The sequence below is a fragment of the Macaca thibetana genome, chromosome 7, assembly GCF_024542745.1.
Source record: "Macaca thibetana thibetana isolate TM-01 chromosome 7, ASM2454274v1, whole genome shotgun sequence".
In the NCBI taxonomy this organism is placed as follows: domain Eukaryota; kingdom Metazoa; phylum Chordata; class Mammalia; order Primates; family Cercopithecidae; genus Macaca; species Macaca thibetana.
The window spans coordinates 32,503,419-32,524,100 of record NC_065584.1 but is presented as its reverse complement, the minus strand read 5'-3'; the positions used below and the strand labels follow the sequence as shown (position 1 = coordinate 32,524,100).

Below are 20,682 nucleotides of genomic sequence, written 5' to 3'. Positions count from 1 at the left end.
CAGATGCTAATATTGCTAAATAACTCTTCCTTAGATATGCCTCTCATCACATGAACTGCCCTCTCGCAAACATCCACTATCTCTCGACAGTGGATGTGATACCCACTCTATCTTTTGCACTACCTCTTGAATTAACCACAATCTTCTTGGCCTGGCATGCAAGATTTCCTACCTGTTTTTCCAGACTTCCTTCCTTTTGTTTGCACCCCATGTTCTAGCCCAGGGCTGTCATCCTAACTAAATCAATTATAGCTGAGCTCCTGGAGTAGTGCTCAGGCATCAGTACTTTTTGAAAGCTCCTGATATTTTGCATCAAAAGTCCCAGGTCTAGAACCACTAATCTAGCCAAATAGAATTTTGTGTTTCCTGAATATTTTCCACAACTTCCTGTGTCTATGTTTCTGCTTATGCTATATTCTCTGTCTGGAAAACTCTGTCTTATGTTTTCCATCAAAGTACAAAGTTCCAAAGTATTGCAGGTAAATCTATAATTATCTCAGTAAAAATTTCATGCCTACACTCAAGAAGTAAGAGATTAAAATAGTGACTTAAAACAGTGATTATGCCGGGCTTGGTGGCTCATGCCTGTAATCCCAGCAGTTGGGGAGGCCGATGCAGGCAGATCACCTGAGGTCAGGAGTTCGGACCAGACTGGTCAACATAGTAAAACCTTGTCTCTACTAAAAATACAAAAATTAGCCAGGCATGGTGGCGCCTGCCTGTGGTCCCAGCTCCTCGAGAGGCTGAGGCAGGAGAATTGCTTGAACCTGGGAGACAGAGGTTGCAGTGAGCTGATATTGCACCACTGCACTCCAGCCTGGGCAACAGAGTGAGACTCTCAAAAGGCAAATTAAAAAAAAAAAGTAAAATAAAATAAATCATTATACTGCTGTGAAATAAGCCAGATAAAAATTTTAAATATGCTTAACCAGACCAAAAGGGTGATACTGCCTGCACATGCACAAAACATAAATGGAAGTTCATGGTGCCATATCTGGAGTACAGTACATAATTTCAGGCACTAAAACACTGGCTGGAGAAGAACCAGAAAAGATTAATTAAATGGCATAGTAGAATAACAGTACGGATGAAACAGCAAATATGGAATTAGGGATGTATAGAATGTATCCAAGGGCAAGACTTGAAACGAGCATTGTATGTGAATATTTGGAAGGTATAAAAACAAAGAACTGGTAGTGGAGGAAGAAGGGTAGCAAGGCAAAAATAGTGTAATAGGATGAAATACAGACTCAAACATTTAAGGAAGATAAACGTTTTAAATTAAGGTGTGAAACCTCCTAGAGGAACTGAGGGATAAAGGATGTTCTTCCTATCTCTAAAGATATCTGACAGAATAAATCTCTGGAAATAACCTCTGAGGAGTCAATAAAACTCGACTTCAAATATGGGCAAAATGTACCTGAAGAGGATTCCTCCAACTCTAACCTACCACCTAAACAAATGCAGTGAAAAACAAAGGCCCAGGACGGGTATAGTGGCTCATGCCTGTAATCCCAACACTTTGGGAGGCTGAAGCAGGAGGATTGCTTGAGGCCAGGCAACAGCTTTGAGACCACCCTGGGCAACACAGCGAGACCCGGTCTCTATAAAAATAGAAAAATTGGCCAGTCATGATGGTGCACACCTGTAGTCCTAGCTACTTGGGAGGCTGAGGTGTGAGAATCACTTGCAGCAGGAGTTCAAGGCTGCAGTGAGCTAGGACTGTGCCACTGCACTCTAGCCTGGATGGCACAGTGAGACTCTGTCTCAGAAAACAAACAAAAAATAAAAAAACCAGAGGCCCAGTCCAATTCACACTACAATTGGTAAGCACCCTATGCCAGACCCTGGACTGACCACTTCTTATGCATTATCTTCTTTAATCCTGACCTCATCTTACTTTATAGAGGAGAAAGCTAAGAAATAAGAATGTTAAATAACTTGACAAAGATGACAAAATTCAGACATAAACATAAGGATGTCTGAGTCCAGACACCCCTCTTCCTTACTGCACTCTAATGCCTCAACTCTAGATTTAAAACCAATGGATGGAGGTGTGAAGGGCTCTTGGGTCTCATCAGTACACATTTAGAACAAAATAGCACAGGCGAAGGAGGCAAAAGTCAGAAGCTATCCCTAAGCAATAAAAGCAGGGATGTTGGTAGAAAATAGCACTATTGCAACCAAGTCCGGAAACACTACTCTTTCTTGTAGTACTTGGATCAAGCCTCTAAAAGTCATCTATCTCAGAAAAGACAATGGAGTGACTTCTTCATAATTTACCTCCTGCGTTTCCTGAGAAGAGGGCGATCTAGAAGTTCATCTGCAGTAGGTCTCTGCTCAGGATCCTAAAAAGTAAAAATAGGGTTAGTTTTCACTTAAAGGAAATGGGCAACATGGGATCTAAGGATAATTAGTCAAAGACCACTGCATTATCCCTTTGTTTTAAAAATCATTTCTTATGTGATACTCCATGTTTTATGTTTCTCACCTCATTATCATCAACACTTGTACATGAAGGAGAATGTTTATAATGCACCTTCCTCACTTGTTCAATTAGGGCAGTGGCTCTCAAACCTCAATATATACAGAATAGAAGAATCACCTGAGGGGTTTGTTACAAATAAAGATTTCTGGGCTTTATCCACAGAGATTCTGACTGAGTTCGTCTGGGGTGGGGCCCAGGAATCTTCTTTTTACTTACAAAACTCTCCCATTCCTGGTGATTTTGACTCCAGTGTTTCATGAAACATACTTTGAGTAATACTAGAACTACATAGCAAGGGAACTATGAGATATGAGAAATACAGACATTCTGTATTAAAAGTGTTAAATTATCTTTCATTGCAGTTTTATGAAATATATATTCAGAAATTACTCTTGGTCATAAAAATGGAGCACAATTTAGATGGGAAATTCATTTCACAAACTAATACTTACAAAAAAGAATAAAGGAAGAATTTGTTCACTGAAGCACACAACTATAATGAATTACCAATACCTATTCTGTGTATAGCCACAAATACACTCTACCCTGGGGAACTGGATGTGGTTTTGTATGGTTTATAGTTATGCCATACACCAAACACTGAGGCTGGAAGGGGAAATACGAAACTGAAATGAATATTTAAGTCACACCTACCTGGTCAAGGCACGAATGAACCATTTGGATCAATTCCAAAGAGTACTGGCTAGAGTCAACTTCCATGGCCCGAATTCCTTGCACGATCTTCACACACAGGTTGAGTGGGTTCTATGAGAAAATGATGACTGCATTGTTCCTGGTTATATGAAGATGATGCTATACTCTACTGGTAGGGGCTCTCAGGTGTCTATGACCATTATTTAAATAATTGGCAATAGGTCTGACTTCTTGTTATAACTACTAGTATGCATCAACAAGAAATGGTTAGGGATGCACTGATACTATCAGACAGAATGAAGCCAACTGGCTATACAATCTATAACTATGTGGCCAACAATATAATACTCAGAGTATATGATAATCTGACCTTTCAACTGAATCCCAAGAAAAAGGAAAGCAAGACTAGCCATGCTTCTTGGCTTCATGTAGTTCCCTTGCCAACTAACTTGCCTTCTAATTTATATATCCTAGTTGTGGCTGTACAGGCAATACCCTGCTGCAACAGACAAGGCAGTGAATAATATTAAGATGATAATATTAACAATATTATAGTAATACCATTATTGAGAGACTACTACAAACTAGACAGGCACATTACATATATGGTATTTTTTAGCCTCACTAACGCCATTCAAGGAAATTATTATCATTATCAATTTATATATGAGAAAAATGGGGCTCAGAGATGTAAAGTAACTGACCAAAATCACAGATAGTAAAAATGAAGCTATAACTCCAATCAAAGCCTGACTCCAAGTCATATATACACACACATATATACACACACACACACGTACATATACACACAACATATATATATACACATATTTCTTGAGACAGAGTCTCACTCTGTCACCCAGGCTGGAGTGCAGTGGTACGATCTCCGCTCACTACAACCTCTGTCTCCTGGGTTCAAGTGATTCTTGTGTCTCAGCCTCCTGAGTAGCTGGGATTACAGGCATGCGCCACCATGCCTGGCTAAGTTTTGTATTTTTTAGTAGAGATGGGGTTTCACCACGTTGGCCAGGCTGGTCTCGAACTCCTGACCTCAGGTGATCCGCCCGCCTCAGCCTCCCAAAGTGATGGGATTACAGGCATGAGCCAACATGCCCAGCCTCTGACTCCAAGTCATTTTTCTTCCACCATACTATTTAGGGGAATTAGATGATATACTAGAACAACCCTCAGGATTTAGAAAAATGAATAGGTCTTATGAAAGGGCAATGAATTTACATTACCTTACATTTGCGTTTTTCATATACATTATGAGAGAATCTCTGTATGGGGAATATATATTGTTACCATGTTATAGATAATGAAACAGAGGATCAAAGAGATGAAGTGATTTGCCTAAATTCTCACACCTGGTTGGTAGAGGCAACTGGATGTGAATCCACTTTAGCCCCTCAGTGTGCTCCATGGACCAGCAGCATCAGCATCACCTGGGAGCTTGTTAGAAACACAGAATATCAACCCTGCCCCCCAAAAAAATCTGCATTTCAACAAGATGACTTTGTATGTGTATTAAAGTTTGAGAAGCACTGCTTTATATAAGGTTGTACTTTAATTTACTTAAAAAAAGAAAAAAAGACTTAAAGGGATTCATTGTCTATAAAGCAATGACAATCTTTATTTTTTTAACAGATAAACTTTTTTTTTCTCTAGTTAATGAATATTTTTAACACCCACAATGTGTTAGGTATTGTAGAAAATAAAGCAAACATTTGGAAGGGTTTTAGATTACCTGGCAAAACCACAGCTATATAAAAAAAGTTAAGTACAATAAAGTGATACTGGTGCTATGTCAGAAGTGTTTACAAAGATAGAATAAAGGCATAAAAAAGTAACAATTTAGGAAAAGGCCTAAATATGCTGGGCATGGGGGCTCACACCTGTAATCCTAGCATAGGCTGAGGCAGGAGGATCACTTGAGGCCAGGATTTTGAAACCAGCCTGGGTAACACAGTGAGAACCCATCTCTACAAAAAATAGCCAGGTGTGGTGAGGCATGCCTGTAGTTCAAACTACTCAGGAACTGAGGCGGGATGACTGCTGGAGCACAGGAATTTGAGACTGCAGTGAGCTATGATCACGACACTGCACTCCAGGCCTGGGCAACAGAGTGAGACCCAGATAAAACAATTGTCTTTTGCTCCCTTCCATTCTGTTCACTAGATTTGCATCCTTTTACACGTTTCCAAGAAAGTGATGCAGTAGTTGCATGATCATCTGGCTGCTGTTAATAATGTTCCAATTCCTACTGCTTGAAAAAGTGAACCATCATGTTCCATTTTTTGCTTTTAAGAGATGAACTTTTTTTTTTTTTTTTTTTTTTGAGACGGAGTCTCGCTCTGTCACCCAGGCTGGAGTGCAGTGGCCAGATCTCAGCTCACTGCAAGCTCCGCCTCCCGGGTTTACGCCATTCTCCTGCCTCAGCCTCCCGAGTAGCTGGGACTACAGGCGCCTGCCACCTCGCCCGGCTAAGTTTTTGTATTTTTAGTAGAGACGGGGTTTCACTGTATTAGCCAGGGTGGTCTCGATCTCCTGACCTCATGATCCGCCCGTCTCGGCCTCCCAAAGTGCTGGGATTACAGGCTTGAGCCACCGCGCCCGGCCTAAGAGATGAACTTTTTAATTTAATTTTAATTTTTTTTGAGACAGGGTCTTGCTCTGTTGCCCAGGCTGGAGTACAGTGGTGCAATCTTGGCTCGCTGCAACCTCCACCTCCTGGGTTCAAGCAATTTTTGTGCCTCAGCCTCTCGAGTAGCTGGGATTACAGGGGCACGCCACCACACCCAGCTAAGTTTTGTATTTTTAATGGAGATGGGGTTTCACCATGTTGGCCAGGGTGACCTCAAGTGATCCACCCACCTCGGCCTCCCAAAATGCTGGGATTACAGGCATGAGCCACTGCGCCTGGCTGGGTCGATAGCATTTTAATAATAGATTACTAATCTTGTACCTGAATACAGGTTATTTTTGCCAGAAATCAGAAGCCTGGGAATAGAGTTGATCTGCTTAGTCAGGCTGTACCATTTGCAACCTGCTAAATGCAATATAGGGATAATACGCCAACTTACTGTAGCATCAAACGTCCTCTTCAAGGTAAGGAGTTCAAAAATGACACAGCCTACTGCCCAGATATCAGACTTGAAATTGTACTTTACTCCTTGACAGAGCTCTGGAGACATGTAATATGGGGTTCCCACAAGCTGAGCAACAAAGAAACAATCAAAGAATAACTTCTTTTCTGAGGTAACTATGTTAACATTTCAACAGCTTAATTAAATTTCCCAGGAACTAGTGATAACAACCATAAAACATTCATCAGCAGATTCCAAAATGGTTTTTATGAGATGATGCCACTATGGAAAGAAATCTTATTCATATCAAATCTCTTGGGTCAATTATAAAGGGACAATCTCCATGATAAAGGAACTATGGTAACTTGAGGGGCTCAATAGCTGTGTGATTCCTAGATCACAGAGGCTTCAGGCGTTCAAGGCCTGCTGAAGACTTTACACATACTTAAAGACTTACTTACTAAGTTCACAATGGGAAAAAAACCCAAACACTGGCAGTGGGGAGATGGTAACTGAATGATGGAATTAGATGTTCTAACTAAAATACACGTAATGAAACTTTTAAAATGGCCCAATTTGGCATCTGTTACGCTAACACAACTAGTGAATTTCTTTTTTTTTTTTTTTTTTTTTTTTTTTTTTTTTTTTTTTTTTTTTTTTTGAGACGGGAGTCTCACGCTGTTGCCCAGGCTGGAGTGCAGTGGCGTGATCTCGGCTCACTGCAAGCTCCGCCTCCTGGGCTCACGCCATTCTCCTGCCTCAGCCTCCTGAGTTAGGACTACAGGCGCCCGCCACCGCGCCCAGCTAATTTTTTTTTTGTATTTTTTAGTAGAGACGGGGTTTCACTGTGGTCTCGATCTCCTGACCTTGTGATCCGCCCGCCTCGGCCTCCCAAAGTGCTGGGATTACAGGCTTGAGCCACCGCGCCCGGCCTTGTGAATTTCTTTTGAATTTGAAAAAGATTTTCTGACTTCAAAAATAAACTTGGAAATAAAAATGTCCTAAGAAGTCATGCCTCTCCCAAGATGAGATATAATGAAGGCCCTAGCAGCTCTAATAAAACTCATAGTCAGCTTTAATCAGCAAAGCAAAGCAAATTTCAGATGGCTTACATGGCTTTTATAAATTTTCATATCATTCCTTCTTTGCATTTAACTAGCTAAAAAGAGTCAAGTCTTGGTTTTATCAGATTGTTCTTGATGAGAAAAATCCATATAAAGACATGATTGCTTCTTCAGAAGCTCACTTTGGCCTCCATCATAGAAACATCTGAGTCCCTGAAGCAGAGACTCCAAACCCTAAACATCTAAATTGCTTGCAGACAAATCTTGACATTATTAAAAAAAAAAAAAAAATTATTGGCCAAAATCAGTTTTCAAGTTCTTTTAAGGATACAGCATTGTGAAACTAGAATAATAACTGGGTTTTATAATTCCTAAAAGGATAAGATTACTGTCCCAAAGATCAACTTATGTCTACTCTTTACCAATGATCTTTCTCAAAATCACGTGAGAGGGGAACCCTGTGCAGTTCAGACTGTGTATAATAATAAAGAGTAGATTGTTCTCTGAGCATCAGCCTTCACTTGTAATATAGGGGTTCTCTTCGAACCAGAAGCATTCAAAGGAAAAACAAAAAGAGATGTCTAACACCTTGAGCTCAAACATTAAATAAGAGATAAAGTGAAATCTACTAAAGACCCTAACCTGGACAAAACAGTAAAGCATTTTGTTGCTTTTAGATTAAGCCCCTAATCAGTATTGGAAAAAGGTTATGAGGTCAGAGGCGTAACGTGGGCAATGACTTAAATGCCTGCTAGTGGGCCCAGGAAAAAGACTTCTGAAGACATTCATTAAAAGTATGGAAAACTTGAAAGAATATTGAGAAAAGTATGCAAGATTTAGGGAGTATAGTTATATTTCCCAGTACTAGAAAAGAAAATAAAAATTAAGACAAGGGCAACACATACCGTCTCAGCCATGGAATACTCAGAATTAAGTTTCTTTGCTAGGCCATAATCTCCAAGTTTTATCAGGTTTGCCTTGGTCAGAAAAATATTTAATGTCTTTATATCTCTGAAAAAAAAAGATGCTGCAAATTAAGTTCACACAGGTAATTGTTTTATTTCATCCCCCGTCTTGCCCAGGATTATTACAGAATAAAAATGAGTGTGGGCCGGGTGCAGTGGCTCACATCTGTAATCTCGGCACTTTGGGAGGGCAAGGCAGGAGGATTGCTTGAGGCCAGGGGTTCTAGACCAGCCTGGGCAACATAGTATGACCCCATCTCTACAAAAAATGAATTAGTCAGGCGTGGTAGCAAACACTTGTAGTCCTAGCTTCTCGGGAGGCTAAAGCACCTGAGAATCAGTTAAGCCCAGGAGGCTGAGGCTGCAGTGAGTCATGACTGCACCACTACATTCTAGCCTGGGCAACAGGGTGAGACCCTGTCTCAAAAACTAAAATAAAATAAAAAAAGAGTGTTACCATTGCTCATATTCTGTCCTAAACATCCCACAGTGGTCGTCACTTTCACATGGTGTTTAACACTGAAGTGAGGACTTTAAAGGAGTGAAGGCAGAGAATTAACTTCATCCTCTAGGGCTTCACAGCATAGAAATATCTCCCATACTACTGAAGCTATTAGGAAAAGTTGAGAGGGTCAGATGAGGAAAATGGTGCTCTAGGTAACCATAATTCCCATAAGATACCACAGCTCTTCAACTATCACTTATGCCTTGAATTAAATGATATCAAGGCAACTTTAACTAACTTGGTTGGTGTCAAAGTTTCAAATAATCTGTTAAGGCAAGAGAAGAGGCCTACACGTCCCCACAACGATATGATTAGGCCATTTAGTCATCTAAATAAAATCACAGGCTATTTTTCTAAAGATTAATTGACCATATGTAAAACAAAATGAACTGTGCCTGGTTCACTATGGCTTCCTTATTGAAAGATGTGAATAAACCAGAACAATATACTTTGTTACTTTTAAAAGAAAATAACAACATGCAACAGAAGCCATTCAATAGCTATCCAGAAATATATGTTAACTGAATGAACAAACCAATAAAAAAAGAAATCTTAGTGTATTATAATTAATCTCTGGCACTAGTCGATGACTCACTTAAGAAGGGTATAATGATGTGAAAATGTTACTGAGATGGTTCTCTTCTATAGCTAGAAATGAATGGAAATGTGCTTGTTTTTAAAGATCTGGTAAATTTGTACAATTAACTGTACAAAGTGAAGAGGTTTTTATTTAAATTAAAAGCGCTTAATTATAGAATTAAAAAGAATTGCCAATTATTACTGCTGTGAATCTTACCAAATACTACTTCTCATAGTGCTTTCTAGGCTTTACTGATGAATTAACAAACTGAATTCTAAAATTTTTGTCTGTAAAATGACTAAGTAGTACTTGGCTACTGAGGAGATTCTTCCTAGATCATAAACATGGTTTAACTTCAGGGAGTGAAAATAACATTCCTCATTATTTTCCTTTCCTAATGATATAAATGGAAAAACTCTTGGCTGCTTAATCAAGAAAATAAAAGTGTTGTTGGGGGGTATCCAGGGTAGGGGCTGAATTGGTAGAGAAGAATCCATCCATAAATTTTTTTACTTTTTACCTATGAAGGATTCCAGCTTTATGGATACAGCTCACTGCTGAAACAATCTGAAATAGGTACCACACCACCATCTGCAGAGAAAAAATAAATATTTGGATTAGAAACAAAAAGCTCCATTTAAGTAAATACACACACATACACAAACAAACAAAACAAAGAAAGCTGCAACCAGAAGTTATGATTCAACATGACATCTCTTCCTTGCAGGTTGAGTAGGCAAAGAAAAGTGAAGGGGTAAAAAAACACAAAAAACAGGTTCCTCATAAAATCGTTCCAATGTCATTATAATATATAGTATGGTAAAGCAGACATGTGGAAAAACTCAGGAAGAATGCAAAGTTATAGAAAACTGGGCATACCAGTATGCAGTAATAGAACCAGGAAAGAAAGCCCACAGAGAATCATGATGTGGAGGTAAAACGTTTAGGAAGCAGCTATAGACAGCTTCCTTGTTAGAGGTTTCTTTTCTCATGAATATCAGAGCCTGGAAGGAGTCTGAACAAAAGGAAAAAAACACTCTTCATTATTGGAAGAGTAAATACAGAACTAGAATGCAAGAATTACAACACTACAATTCTAACTTCCTTCCATAGAAATATGAATTACCTCTTCCTCAAACAACTTGTCCTTCTGACGAAGGATTTTGTCATACAGGTTCCCTCCTGCAATTAAACAAGACACAGGTTTGAATTGCTTAATACAGATCAAAGCTTGGCTCCTGTTACAGGGTTTTTTAGGTGACACAAGCAAATGAAGGATTCTGCTTTCTCTCCATAGGCAACTACTTCTTTTGACTTTTCACATGGGCACAAAACTCTTCCCATCTCTCAAGGACTGCATCAGAAATATTCTTCAAAGATCTCCCTAACACAAGAGTCTTAATTAAAAAAAAGACATTTTAAGAAAAGATGTGAGTAAAGACCATTCTTGTTGTTCCCAACAAGTATATTCAAAATCAGATTTCTTTTCTAGAACTCTCCTTTAAGAACTCTGTAATATTTTTGTAACAACTCTCCCAGTTGTGACTACTATAACATTTGGATTAGGCTGGGCACAGTGGCTCACGCCTATAATCCCAGAACTTTGGGAGGCTGAGGTGGGCAAATCGTTTGGGTTTGGGAATTCAAGACCAGCCTGGGCAACACAGCAAAACCCTATCTCTACCAAAAATACAAAAAATTAGCCAGGTGTGGGGGCACGTGCCTGTGGTCCCAACTAATCAGGAGGTTGAGGTGGGAGGATCGCCTGAGCCTGGCAGGCGGAGGTTGCAGTGAGCTGAGATCGCACCACTGCACTCCAGGCTGGGTGACAGTGAGAGTCTATCTCAGGAAAAAAAGAAAAAAATTGGATTACACCTGTGATACAATGTTTTGTATTTATAGGGTATATATTTACAAATTTTCTACTTCACACCAAAAAATTTCCCAAAGTTTAGGGTCTACCCCTAGACTGTTTCCTATCATTACTCTCTTTACTAATTCCTTCCTGTGGAATAAGTGTGAATTTACTTCTCTCTTTCCTTTATCTAGTAATACAGACCGCAAGTAATCATGGTTCATCTTACATCCCACCTGCAACTACAACTTACACTTTAGCCCTGGGTAAGTTTTTACTTCTTTTCCCCTGCAACTTAGTAACTCAGTTTCAACAAATGTATCATTTGTTCTAGTTCTTCCTAATCACAAAAGAAGTTAATGTCCTAGGGCTTCTCCTACTTTGAAAATTTTTAACAGAATCTTGTATATGGCACTGATCACCAATGATCATAATATACAAGAGTTTACACAAGAAAGTTATAAGGGACGAACATGCTGGAACCTCTTTAGCATGCAGTTCAGAAAAGGGCTTTGGAGGTTCTCTTGTGCAATAAGATGATTAACAGCTAGTACAGTATGTAGCAAACACTTTCTACCTACCAAATACTATGCATGTAATATAACAATCCTAGAAAGTAGGTACTGTTATCAATAAACTTTTCTTTTTTGAGATGGAGTTTCGCTCTGTCACCAGGCTGCAGTGGCGTGATCTCCACTCACTGCAACCTCCAACTCACTGGTTCAAGCGATTCTCCTGCCTCAGCCTCCCCAGTAGCTGGGATTATAGGCACGCGCCACCATGTGCAGCTAATTTTTGTTATTTTTAGTAGAGACAGAGTTTCACCATGTTGGCCAGGATGGTCTTGATCTCCTGACCTCGTGATCCGCCCAACTCAGTCTCCCAAAGCATTGGGATTACAGGCGTGAGCCACCATGCCCAGCCTTTTTTTTTTTTTTTTTGAGACAGGGTCTGGCTCCATCGCCCAGGCTGGAGTGCAGTGGTCTGAGCTCACTGCAACTACTGCCTCCCTATCTCAAGCCATCCTCCCTCCTCAGCCTCCCAAGTAGCTGTGACTACAGGTGCACACCACCACACCCAGCTAATTTTTTGCATTTTTGGTAGCAACAGTGTTTTACTATGTTGCCTAGGCCTTCCTCGAATTCCTATGCTCAAGTGATCTGCCTGTCTTGGTTTCCCAAAGTGCTGGAATTACAGGCGTGCACCACTGTCCCTGGCCAACAAACTCATTTTAAAATGAGGAAACTGCTGGGTGCGGTGGCTTAAGCCTGTAATCCCAGCACTTTGGGAGGCAGAGGTGGGCAGATCACCTGAGGTCAGGAGTTAGAGACGAGCCTGGCCAACATGGCAAAACCCTGTCTCTACTAAAACTACAAAAATTAGCTGGGCGTGGTGGCACATGCCTGTAATCCCAGCTACTCAGGAGGCTGAAGCAGGAGAATCGTTTGAACCCAGGAGGCGAAGGTTGTGGTGAGCAAAGATGGCACCATTGCACTCCAGCCTGGGCAACAAGAGTAAAACTTTGTCTCAAAAAAATAAATAAAAATAAAGTGAGGAAACTGAGGCACAGAGAAGTTAAGTTTCTTGCCACGGTTATAGAGCTAGAAAGTAGACAAACTTGGGTTTAGAGTCTATTTTCTTTAACAACTAGGCTATACTGCTATCTTACAAGCAAAATGATCTGAAGAAATCAGGGATCAGATAAATAGCGCCATGCTTTACCATATACCACTTTCACTCAGTTATGATCTTTGGACTACTTTTCAATAGGATAGCTTTAGCTGAAAATATAAATAAATATCACCTACAAGATATTATTAAATACTGTATCAAGCACTGCCAAGCCACATTCTGGTTAACTAATGTCATTTCATGAAAAAAAAAAAACTTGAAAAATAAATGTAAAATCCAACCGAAGAAAAGATAGTTTGAAAATGGAACTATAATCACAAGAGAAAATTTGGATATGCAGGGGAAAATCCCTCTCCTTATTTCGTTAACCACTTCAAAATTCTCCAAGGCCTGAAAAGTTTCTCTTAAACTCGAGACATTCATTTAAAGTTTTTATCACTGTATATGTCTCTTCTTATATTCTTCTCCTCAAGGTAACTATGAGTCTATGAAAGTCTTGCTGGAGAAGGTCCCACTGAACTCTATCTTACCATTACAATATTCCAGCTCAATCAGCAGGGTGGTATTGTCCATGAAGTGATTGTAGTAGGCAATAATGTTGTCATGCTGCAGCAGTGCCAGAATAACAATCTCATTCAAGGCATCACGACGTTCCTTCTCAGACAGCCGGGTCAAATCAACTTCCTTCCACACAACCAGTGAGTCATCCTAAACACAGTAACAGAGGTATCGTGCTTTTCCTCTTGCCTGGCAGCAAATGAATCCACACCTAGATTTGTAAGCCTAGAAGCAAAACTACCTAAGAGGAGCAGAGACTGACTCCTCTTATTTTTTCCTTTTAACAGACTTCAAAGGTTATGTGTACAATTTAGCATTATAATTTATCGCAGGACAGGGGAAGTAAAGCATTACGACGTCGTCGTCACACTCAATTTGCATGATGTCAGTTCCAGGTAAAAATATGGGCTGGGCATAGGTCTCAAAAAGATTCTATTGAGGATACTATGACAGACTGCTAATCATGATGGTGATTATGGCAGGGCATGAATACTTGAGAGGTAGAGAACTGGGGAGCAATTATCTATAGTTGGTCACAGCTTCTAAAATGAAAATACTAAACTTGCCTCTAGTTTTATAAATTTAGATTTACCCTTTCTGGATAAGTCATGCCCCCTTTAGCAACTCTATAATCTCTCACACTTTTATGTATCACATTTTCTTCCATTCCTGAAAACTTACCTGTAGCTCCTGATGTCTACCATCTTTTTTTTTTTTTTTGAGATAGAGTGCAGTCATAGCTCATTTCTGCTCTGAACTCCTGGGCTGAAGCAGTCCTCCTACCTCAGCTTCCCCAGTAGTTAGGACTACAGGCATTGCACTGCCACACTCAGCTAATTTTTTTTTTTTTTTTTTTTTTTAAGAGATGGAGTATCACTGTGTTGCCCAGGCTGGTCTAGAACTCCTGGCCTCAAGCGACCTGACCACCTTGGCCTCCCAGGTGTTGGGATTACAGGCATGAGCCACTGTGCCTGGCCTCATTTTTTGCTGACACTGCTTCCTAGCCCAGGAGCATCTCCACCAATGTAACCCTCCCCATCCTTTTGAATGCCTCTGCCAAGCCTTTACAATGTTTTTGAAGACTCTGATGAACCTTTTGCTGTAACCATGCCTTTAATTTTTAGACCCCATACACTGAAATATTTGTCCATTCTTTTCATATCTCTACATATACAACTTAATGCTATGTGTTTACTAACAATGGCCAACTTTTCCTATTGAAATATAAGCTTCTAGAGGAAAAGAGTGCTTCTGAACTTCTGTAAATTCACAGACCTAATAAATATTTGGTGATATGGATAACGCCATGCAATTTTTGAGAAGTGTAATCAAATTTAACTCAAAACAAACCCAGTAATCAAGTTCAACAGGATAATAATAAAAAGGCAATGGGTAAGATGTGAGACTTTAGTTCTAGTCCAAGATTTACTTATAACTTAAGTGAGCAAGTCACTTAAGTATACTGTCTTAGTTTCTCTAACTAAAATATAGAAATAACAATCCTTATCTCCTCTTTCTCATTTTGAGTGCAAAAAAGAAAACAGACTACTAAGAATAACTCTAACATCATACATTAACGTGGCATCAGGATAAAAAAGAACACTTAAAAATATTTTCTTGCAACCACTTCTCTCCTTCTCCATCTTTCAGCCTTAAAAGTATGCTGGCTTGGAACACACACCAGAACTGCAGATGGATGGATCACTTTCAGCAACCCCAGCAAGTTCTCATTAAATGTTTACCCTAAAGTAAGATTTTATGATCAAAACCAGTATATCGTTAGTTTTTGGAAGTAGAATCATCACTGCAGGGTTTTACACTAGTATATATTCTTAACTTGGGATTCCGTGATCCATGGATCTCTCCAAAGGATGTGCCTATGTGCAAATGTGTTGATGGAGGGGGTAAGATTACTTTGCTTATGTTAGGTTCTCAAAGGGGTCCTTGTGCCCCCCAAATTAAGAACTAATGGCTTAGAATATACCAACAGAGTACTTCCCATGCATAAACCCTGTAGGATAAACACTGATAAAGAATCAACACACAAAGATCTTCCCAATGAGCTTCAAGAAAAGCTTCCAACTGAGTGATCACAGCTGAACTTAAAGATAATGACACAAACTACGGAGGTGCCACCGGTGTGGGGATTTTGAAGCTATGCCCGTCCTCCTCACCCCGACCTTGGAGAACTATATATACAGCATGAGGGGAAGGAAGTTTTGGCAATACCTCACATTCGTATACCACTTTAATTTACAGAACAAGCGCCTTCGTTTCATTCTCAAGATAATCTTTAAAAAAAAAGGATGATTTCAAGGTATTATCAGTAAGCCCATTTTACAGATGGGGAAGCTAAAGCTCAGAGATGGTTAGGTGACTTAGGCCAATCAAAAATGACTAGTTAGTCAAACCTATGATCTTGCCAATTTCGAGTGCCGATGAGTGGGAAGAGTGGTGAAGACCCTGACACATATATCCTGTGGGCGCCTAAAGCACTAAGCTCACGACGCTGAGAAAGCGGGGCCGGGAAGAAGGGACTCGGGGCGACCCGACAGCGCCAGACAGGACGGCCAGTGCCGAGGGCCGCTACCTCGGTGCGGCGGTACAGCGTGGCTTCCCCGAAGGCGCCGCGGCCCAGGACGCGGATGGGAATGTAGTGCAGCTCCTCCTGCTCCGCCGCGCCGCCGCCGGCTCGCGGCCCCTGGCTAGCGCTAGGCCCCGGACTCGAGTCCCCGCAACCCCCGGACTCGCTCCCAAAGTCCGAGTTGAGGGAATCGCAGTGTCGTTCGTACTCGCCCAGCACCGACATGGCGGCGGCCGCGGGCCTTCGGGACCGGCCTGCGTATGGCCGGAGGCGCTGGCCGCGCTGCGTCCCGCTCGCTTCAGATGCCGGCCCGCGGATCCGTCAGCCCAGCAACCCCGCGAAGCTCCATGGTGGCTCCTGCCCCCTGACCCGGAAGCAGTTCTCTGTGTTTCCGGCCCGGCTGAGTTTCCTCCGCCTTTGCTTGCCAGCTTGGCTAATCTAGCGGCCAAGGCTTCCCGCTTTCGGGGAAGGCCTGCAAAGTGAGGCTTCGGGCTGGGATTGGCGGGCGCGTGGTGGGAACTGCGTGGAACCGAAGGGCTCCCACGGGAACAAGGGCATCACTGACAGTACGGCCTCTCGGGTCTGTTTACCCTCCTCTGCCTCCCTGGTCCGGTCCCCATACAACTTCGAGGTTCAGAGGTCGTCCAGTCTCATCTTGACCTCAGGTCTGTGACAAGAGGGTGATTGGGGAAGCATTCCCAGTGTACACCTTCTTTCACCTTCCAACGTTGGACAGCATTCTTTTTTAGAAAGATAGTATAGTAAAGATAATATGGCCGGACAAGGTGGCTTACGCCTGTAATCTCAGCATGTTAGGAGGCCGAGGTGGGCAGATCACCTGAGGTCAGGCGTTTGAGACCAGCCTGGCCAACTGTTGAAACCGCGTCTCTATAAAAATACAAAAATTATCCAGGCGTGGTGGCAGGCACCTGTAATCCCAGCTACTTGAGAGGCTGAGGCTGGAGAATCAATTGAATCCGGAAGGAGGAGGTTGTAGTGAGCCGAGATCGCGCCACTACACTCCAGCCTGGATGACAGAGCAAGACTTTGTCTCAAAAAAAAAAAAAAAAAAAAAAAAAGAAATATAGACAGCCTAAATGTCCGCCTCCTGTCATCTCAGTCCCTGGTTCCAGTTCTTTCTCCCAGAGCCATCCTAAGTCCCTCCCTCTTCTACACAACTCCAAAAATATTTTAAGTCAACTCTCCTGACACTTTCCTTCTCCCCCGTCTCTTTTTCCGGGTTCAGTTTATTCAGATTTTTCCAGATCTTTGCCCATATGATCTCATGAAACATTGAGCATTCAGTGCCACACTGGGAACAGGAGATCTGCAATAACATGCTCCCTACCGTCAAGTAGGAAAACAGCAATACGGTGAACAATAGGTGTTCCATCAGTTATGTGACCTTGGGCAACTTCTCATCTCCAAGCTTGTTTTTGAACTCTATAAAGTTGTGAGAATATGGTCTACATCACAGACATAACAGCTAACATTTATTGAGTGTTATGTTCTGGGTACTATGCTAAAGGTTTTTCACGTATTATCCCACATTATTATGTATTATCCTATGTATTATGTATTATCCTAACATTCCCATTTTACAGAAACAGAGTCACCTAAGTTACCTGCTTAATGTGATAGACCTAGTAAGAGGGAGCTGGGAAGTTAAACCCAGCAATCTGAAAAAGCAGGATGTGATGGGGCTAAGAGAAAGCCATGTGACTAGCCGGGCGTGGTGGCTCAGGCCTGTAATTCCAGCACTCTGGGAGGCCGAGGTGGGTTGATCACTTGAAGCCTGGAGTTCGATTCCAGCCTGGCCCACATGGTGAAACCCTGTCTCCACTAAAAATACAAAAATTAGCGGGTGTGCACACACCTGTAATCCCAGCTACTTGGGACGCTGAGACACAAGAATTGCTTGAACCGGGGAGGCGGAGGTTGCAGTGAGCCAAGATCATGCCACTGCACTTGAGCCTGGGTAACAGAGCGAGAACCTGTCTCAAATAAATACATAAAAATGTGTCATATGGATTTGTGAAAAGTTTCTACTTTAAGAGAGCTTACAATTCATGTAACAGAAAACCACCAGGCAATTAAAACAGTTTGTATAAGGGCTATAAAGTGCAAGATTCTAGAAAGGCATTTAGGAGGGGCATCTGTCCAAGCCAAACTTGCTGTGTGAGTGCAGGCTCCCTGGAGGAATATACAAAATGTTAAGTCCAATGGTGGCTAAATAAACTAGAGACATCATTCCAGGTAGAGGCCATTCCATCTACATCCTCCTATTAATTAGAAGGCACTTTGAGGATAGGTATTGCCTCTTGTTTATCTAGATAAACTCGAGTTTAGTTTGGCTTAAATCTGTTAATTCTATTAACTGTTAATTCTATTATTCTTGGTTAATCTGTTAAACAGAAAAGATGCTCAATAGTTTCTCAGTTGAATGGGAAAAAAAAATTACTTAAAATTGGGAATGTTGACTTTCAAAGAGGCTGAATAGATTTCAGCCAAAACTTAAAAATTTATTTTTTTCTGGCACCTTTGCAACGAGGAACTAGTTTTCTATAACTTGGTTGGCCTGAAACTGAATTGTTCTAATGATAATGCATGGATACTACAAGCTTAGAAGAAACATGTCCTATTACAGAGCAGAGACATTCCTGCCGAATTCTTCATTATACTGGATCTAACTGAAACTAATTGTCTTACCTTTGAATATTCATAAGTTCAAAAATAGTCAACATTTATTCTAATGGTATAACTTTTTTTTTTTTGGAGACAGTCTCACTCTGCACCCAGGCTGAGTGCAGTGGCATGATCTCAGCTCACTGCAGCCTCCACCTCCCAGGTTCAAGTGATTCTCATGCCTCAGCCTCCTGAGTAGCTGGGATTACAAGCATCTGCCACCACACCCAGCTAATTTTCATATTTTTAGTAGGGGGGGGGGTTCTGCCATGTTGGCCAGGCTGGTCTCGAACTCCTGACCTCAAGTGATTGGCCTGCCAAAGTGTTGGGATTACAGGCGTGAGCCACTGCACCTGGCCAAGGTGTAAAGTTTTAAAGCGCCTTTGGCTGAAACCAAACTATTTCTGCATTTTACTCTAACAAGTGAATGGTTAGAATGCTATTTTGCAGAAGTTTCCAATTTGTGAATGGCAAATTCCCAGGGGCCATAGAGTTACTGTCAAGATGAAAGAACCTACCAAAGACCAACCCAAGTTTATACCCTTCACTGTCTGCCACAGTAGCCACTAGCTACATGTAGCTACTGAACACTTGAATTGTGGCTAGTCTAATTTTAAGCTATCGATGTGGCTAGTATAATTTTAAGCTTATCGAAATTTTAAGCTAATTTCAAGTATAGCTTGAAATACACACTGGATTTTCAAGACTTTACATGAAAAATGGAATACAAAACATCTCCTTAACCATTTTTATATTAACTATATGTTGAATAATATTTTCGGTATATTAGGTTAAATATACTACTAAAAATAATTTTTGGCTGGGCGCGGTGGCTCATGCCTATAATCCCAGCACTCTGGAAGGCTGAGGTGAACAGACCACGAAGTCAGGAGTTCGAGACCATCCTGGCCAACATGGTGAAACCCTGTCTACTAAAAATACAAAAATTACCTGGGTGTGGTGGCATGTGCCTGTAATCCCACCTACTCGGAGGCTGGAGAATCAGCAAATTTTTACCTGTTTTTACTTCTTTAATGTGATGCTAGAAAATTTAAAATCATACATGCATCTCAACATTATATGAGACACCACTGCAACAGACTGAATAAATGATTTATAAAGCATGTATTGGGCTGGGTGCAGTGGCTCATGCCTGTAATCCCAGCACTTTGTGAGGCTGAGGTGGGTGGATCACGAGGTTGGGAGTTTAACCAGCCTGGCCAACATGGTGAAACTCCATCTCTACTAAAAATACAAAATTAGCTGGGCGTAGTGGTGCATGCCTGTAATCCCAGCTACTCAGGAGGCTGAGGCAGAATTGCTTGAACCCAGGAGGCAGAGGTTGCGGTGAGCCAAAATGGCACCATTGCACTCCAGCCTGGGCAACAAGAGTGAAACTCCGTCTCAAAAGAAAAAAAAATTATTCCCAAATAATGGGAACCACTACACTACAGACTATGGATTCATAATAAAATTTATGTGAGGGAGAACAGAGGTAAGAGGATAAATAAGAGGCCAGCCAGTCAGTGTGCAAAGCACTTCATACTGGCTCTTGGAAAGCTTTGTGAAAAATGTTCAACTGTAAGTGAAAGGAGAGGAGAAAAGGCCTTTACCTCCTGGAGTGGGGTTTTGCATTGGATATGCTAGGCCTAAAAAGTGAGTCCTGAAGGGTCATATATTGGGGGGGGGTCTTTTAGGCTTTTAGGAATGAAAGGCAAGGGAGACGGCTTTCTGTAGGAGTGATTCTATGTAGTTGCAATTTTAATTGCAAAAACCGCAATCACTTTTGAGCGAACCTAATAGTAACAGTTTCCGAAAGAGAGAAGATAGAATAAAATGCCTAGCTTACAGAACCGTATTTGGTCTGAGGATGCAAAATTAAGGATTCTTAATTATATATACATATATATGTATAAAATTTACATATATTACATACAAAAAATATCTTTTACTAGCTCATATAAACTATCGATCTGCAGTAACTGAAGAATAACTGAATATTTTTTCTCTAATTCATCAGGTATCA

At 41.1% G+C, this 20,682-nt stretch overlaps 2 protein-coding genes across 5 annotated transcripts in view; both read right to left on the bottom strand.

Moving 5' to 3' along the window:
* Positions 1-16,352, bottom strand: part of NEK9 (NIMA related kinase 9) — a 44,907-nt gene extending 28,555 nt beyond the window's left edge. For all 3 annotated transcript variants that reach the window (XM_050798687.1, XM_050798688.1, XM_050798689.1), the window contains exons 1-8: positions 15,978-16,352; positions 13,360-13,537; positions 10,469-10,524; positions 9,863-9,933; positions 8,198-8,303; positions 6,226-6,357; positions 3,143-3,253; positions 2,284-2,348 (exon numbers count right to left, since the gene is read on the bottom strand). In XM_050798687.1, the coding sequence (XP_050654644.1) occupies positions 2,284-2,348; positions 3,143-3,253; positions 6,226-6,357; positions 8,198-8,303; positions 9,863-9,933; positions 10,469-10,524; positions 13,360-13,537; positions 15,978-16,196 (938 nt within the window). In that variant the 5' untranslated portion in view covers positions 16,197-16,352. The remainder of the gene's footprint in view (positions 1-2,283; positions 2,349-3,142; positions 3,254-6,225; positions 6,358-8,197; positions 8,304-9,862; positions 9,934-10,468; positions 10,525-13,359; positions 13,538-15,977) is intronic.
* The window catches only part of ACYP1 (acylphosphatase 1), an 820,450-nt gene that overhangs the window by 57,276 nt on the left and 742,492 nt on the right, over positions 1-20,682 (bottom strand). The window lies entirely within an intron of this gene.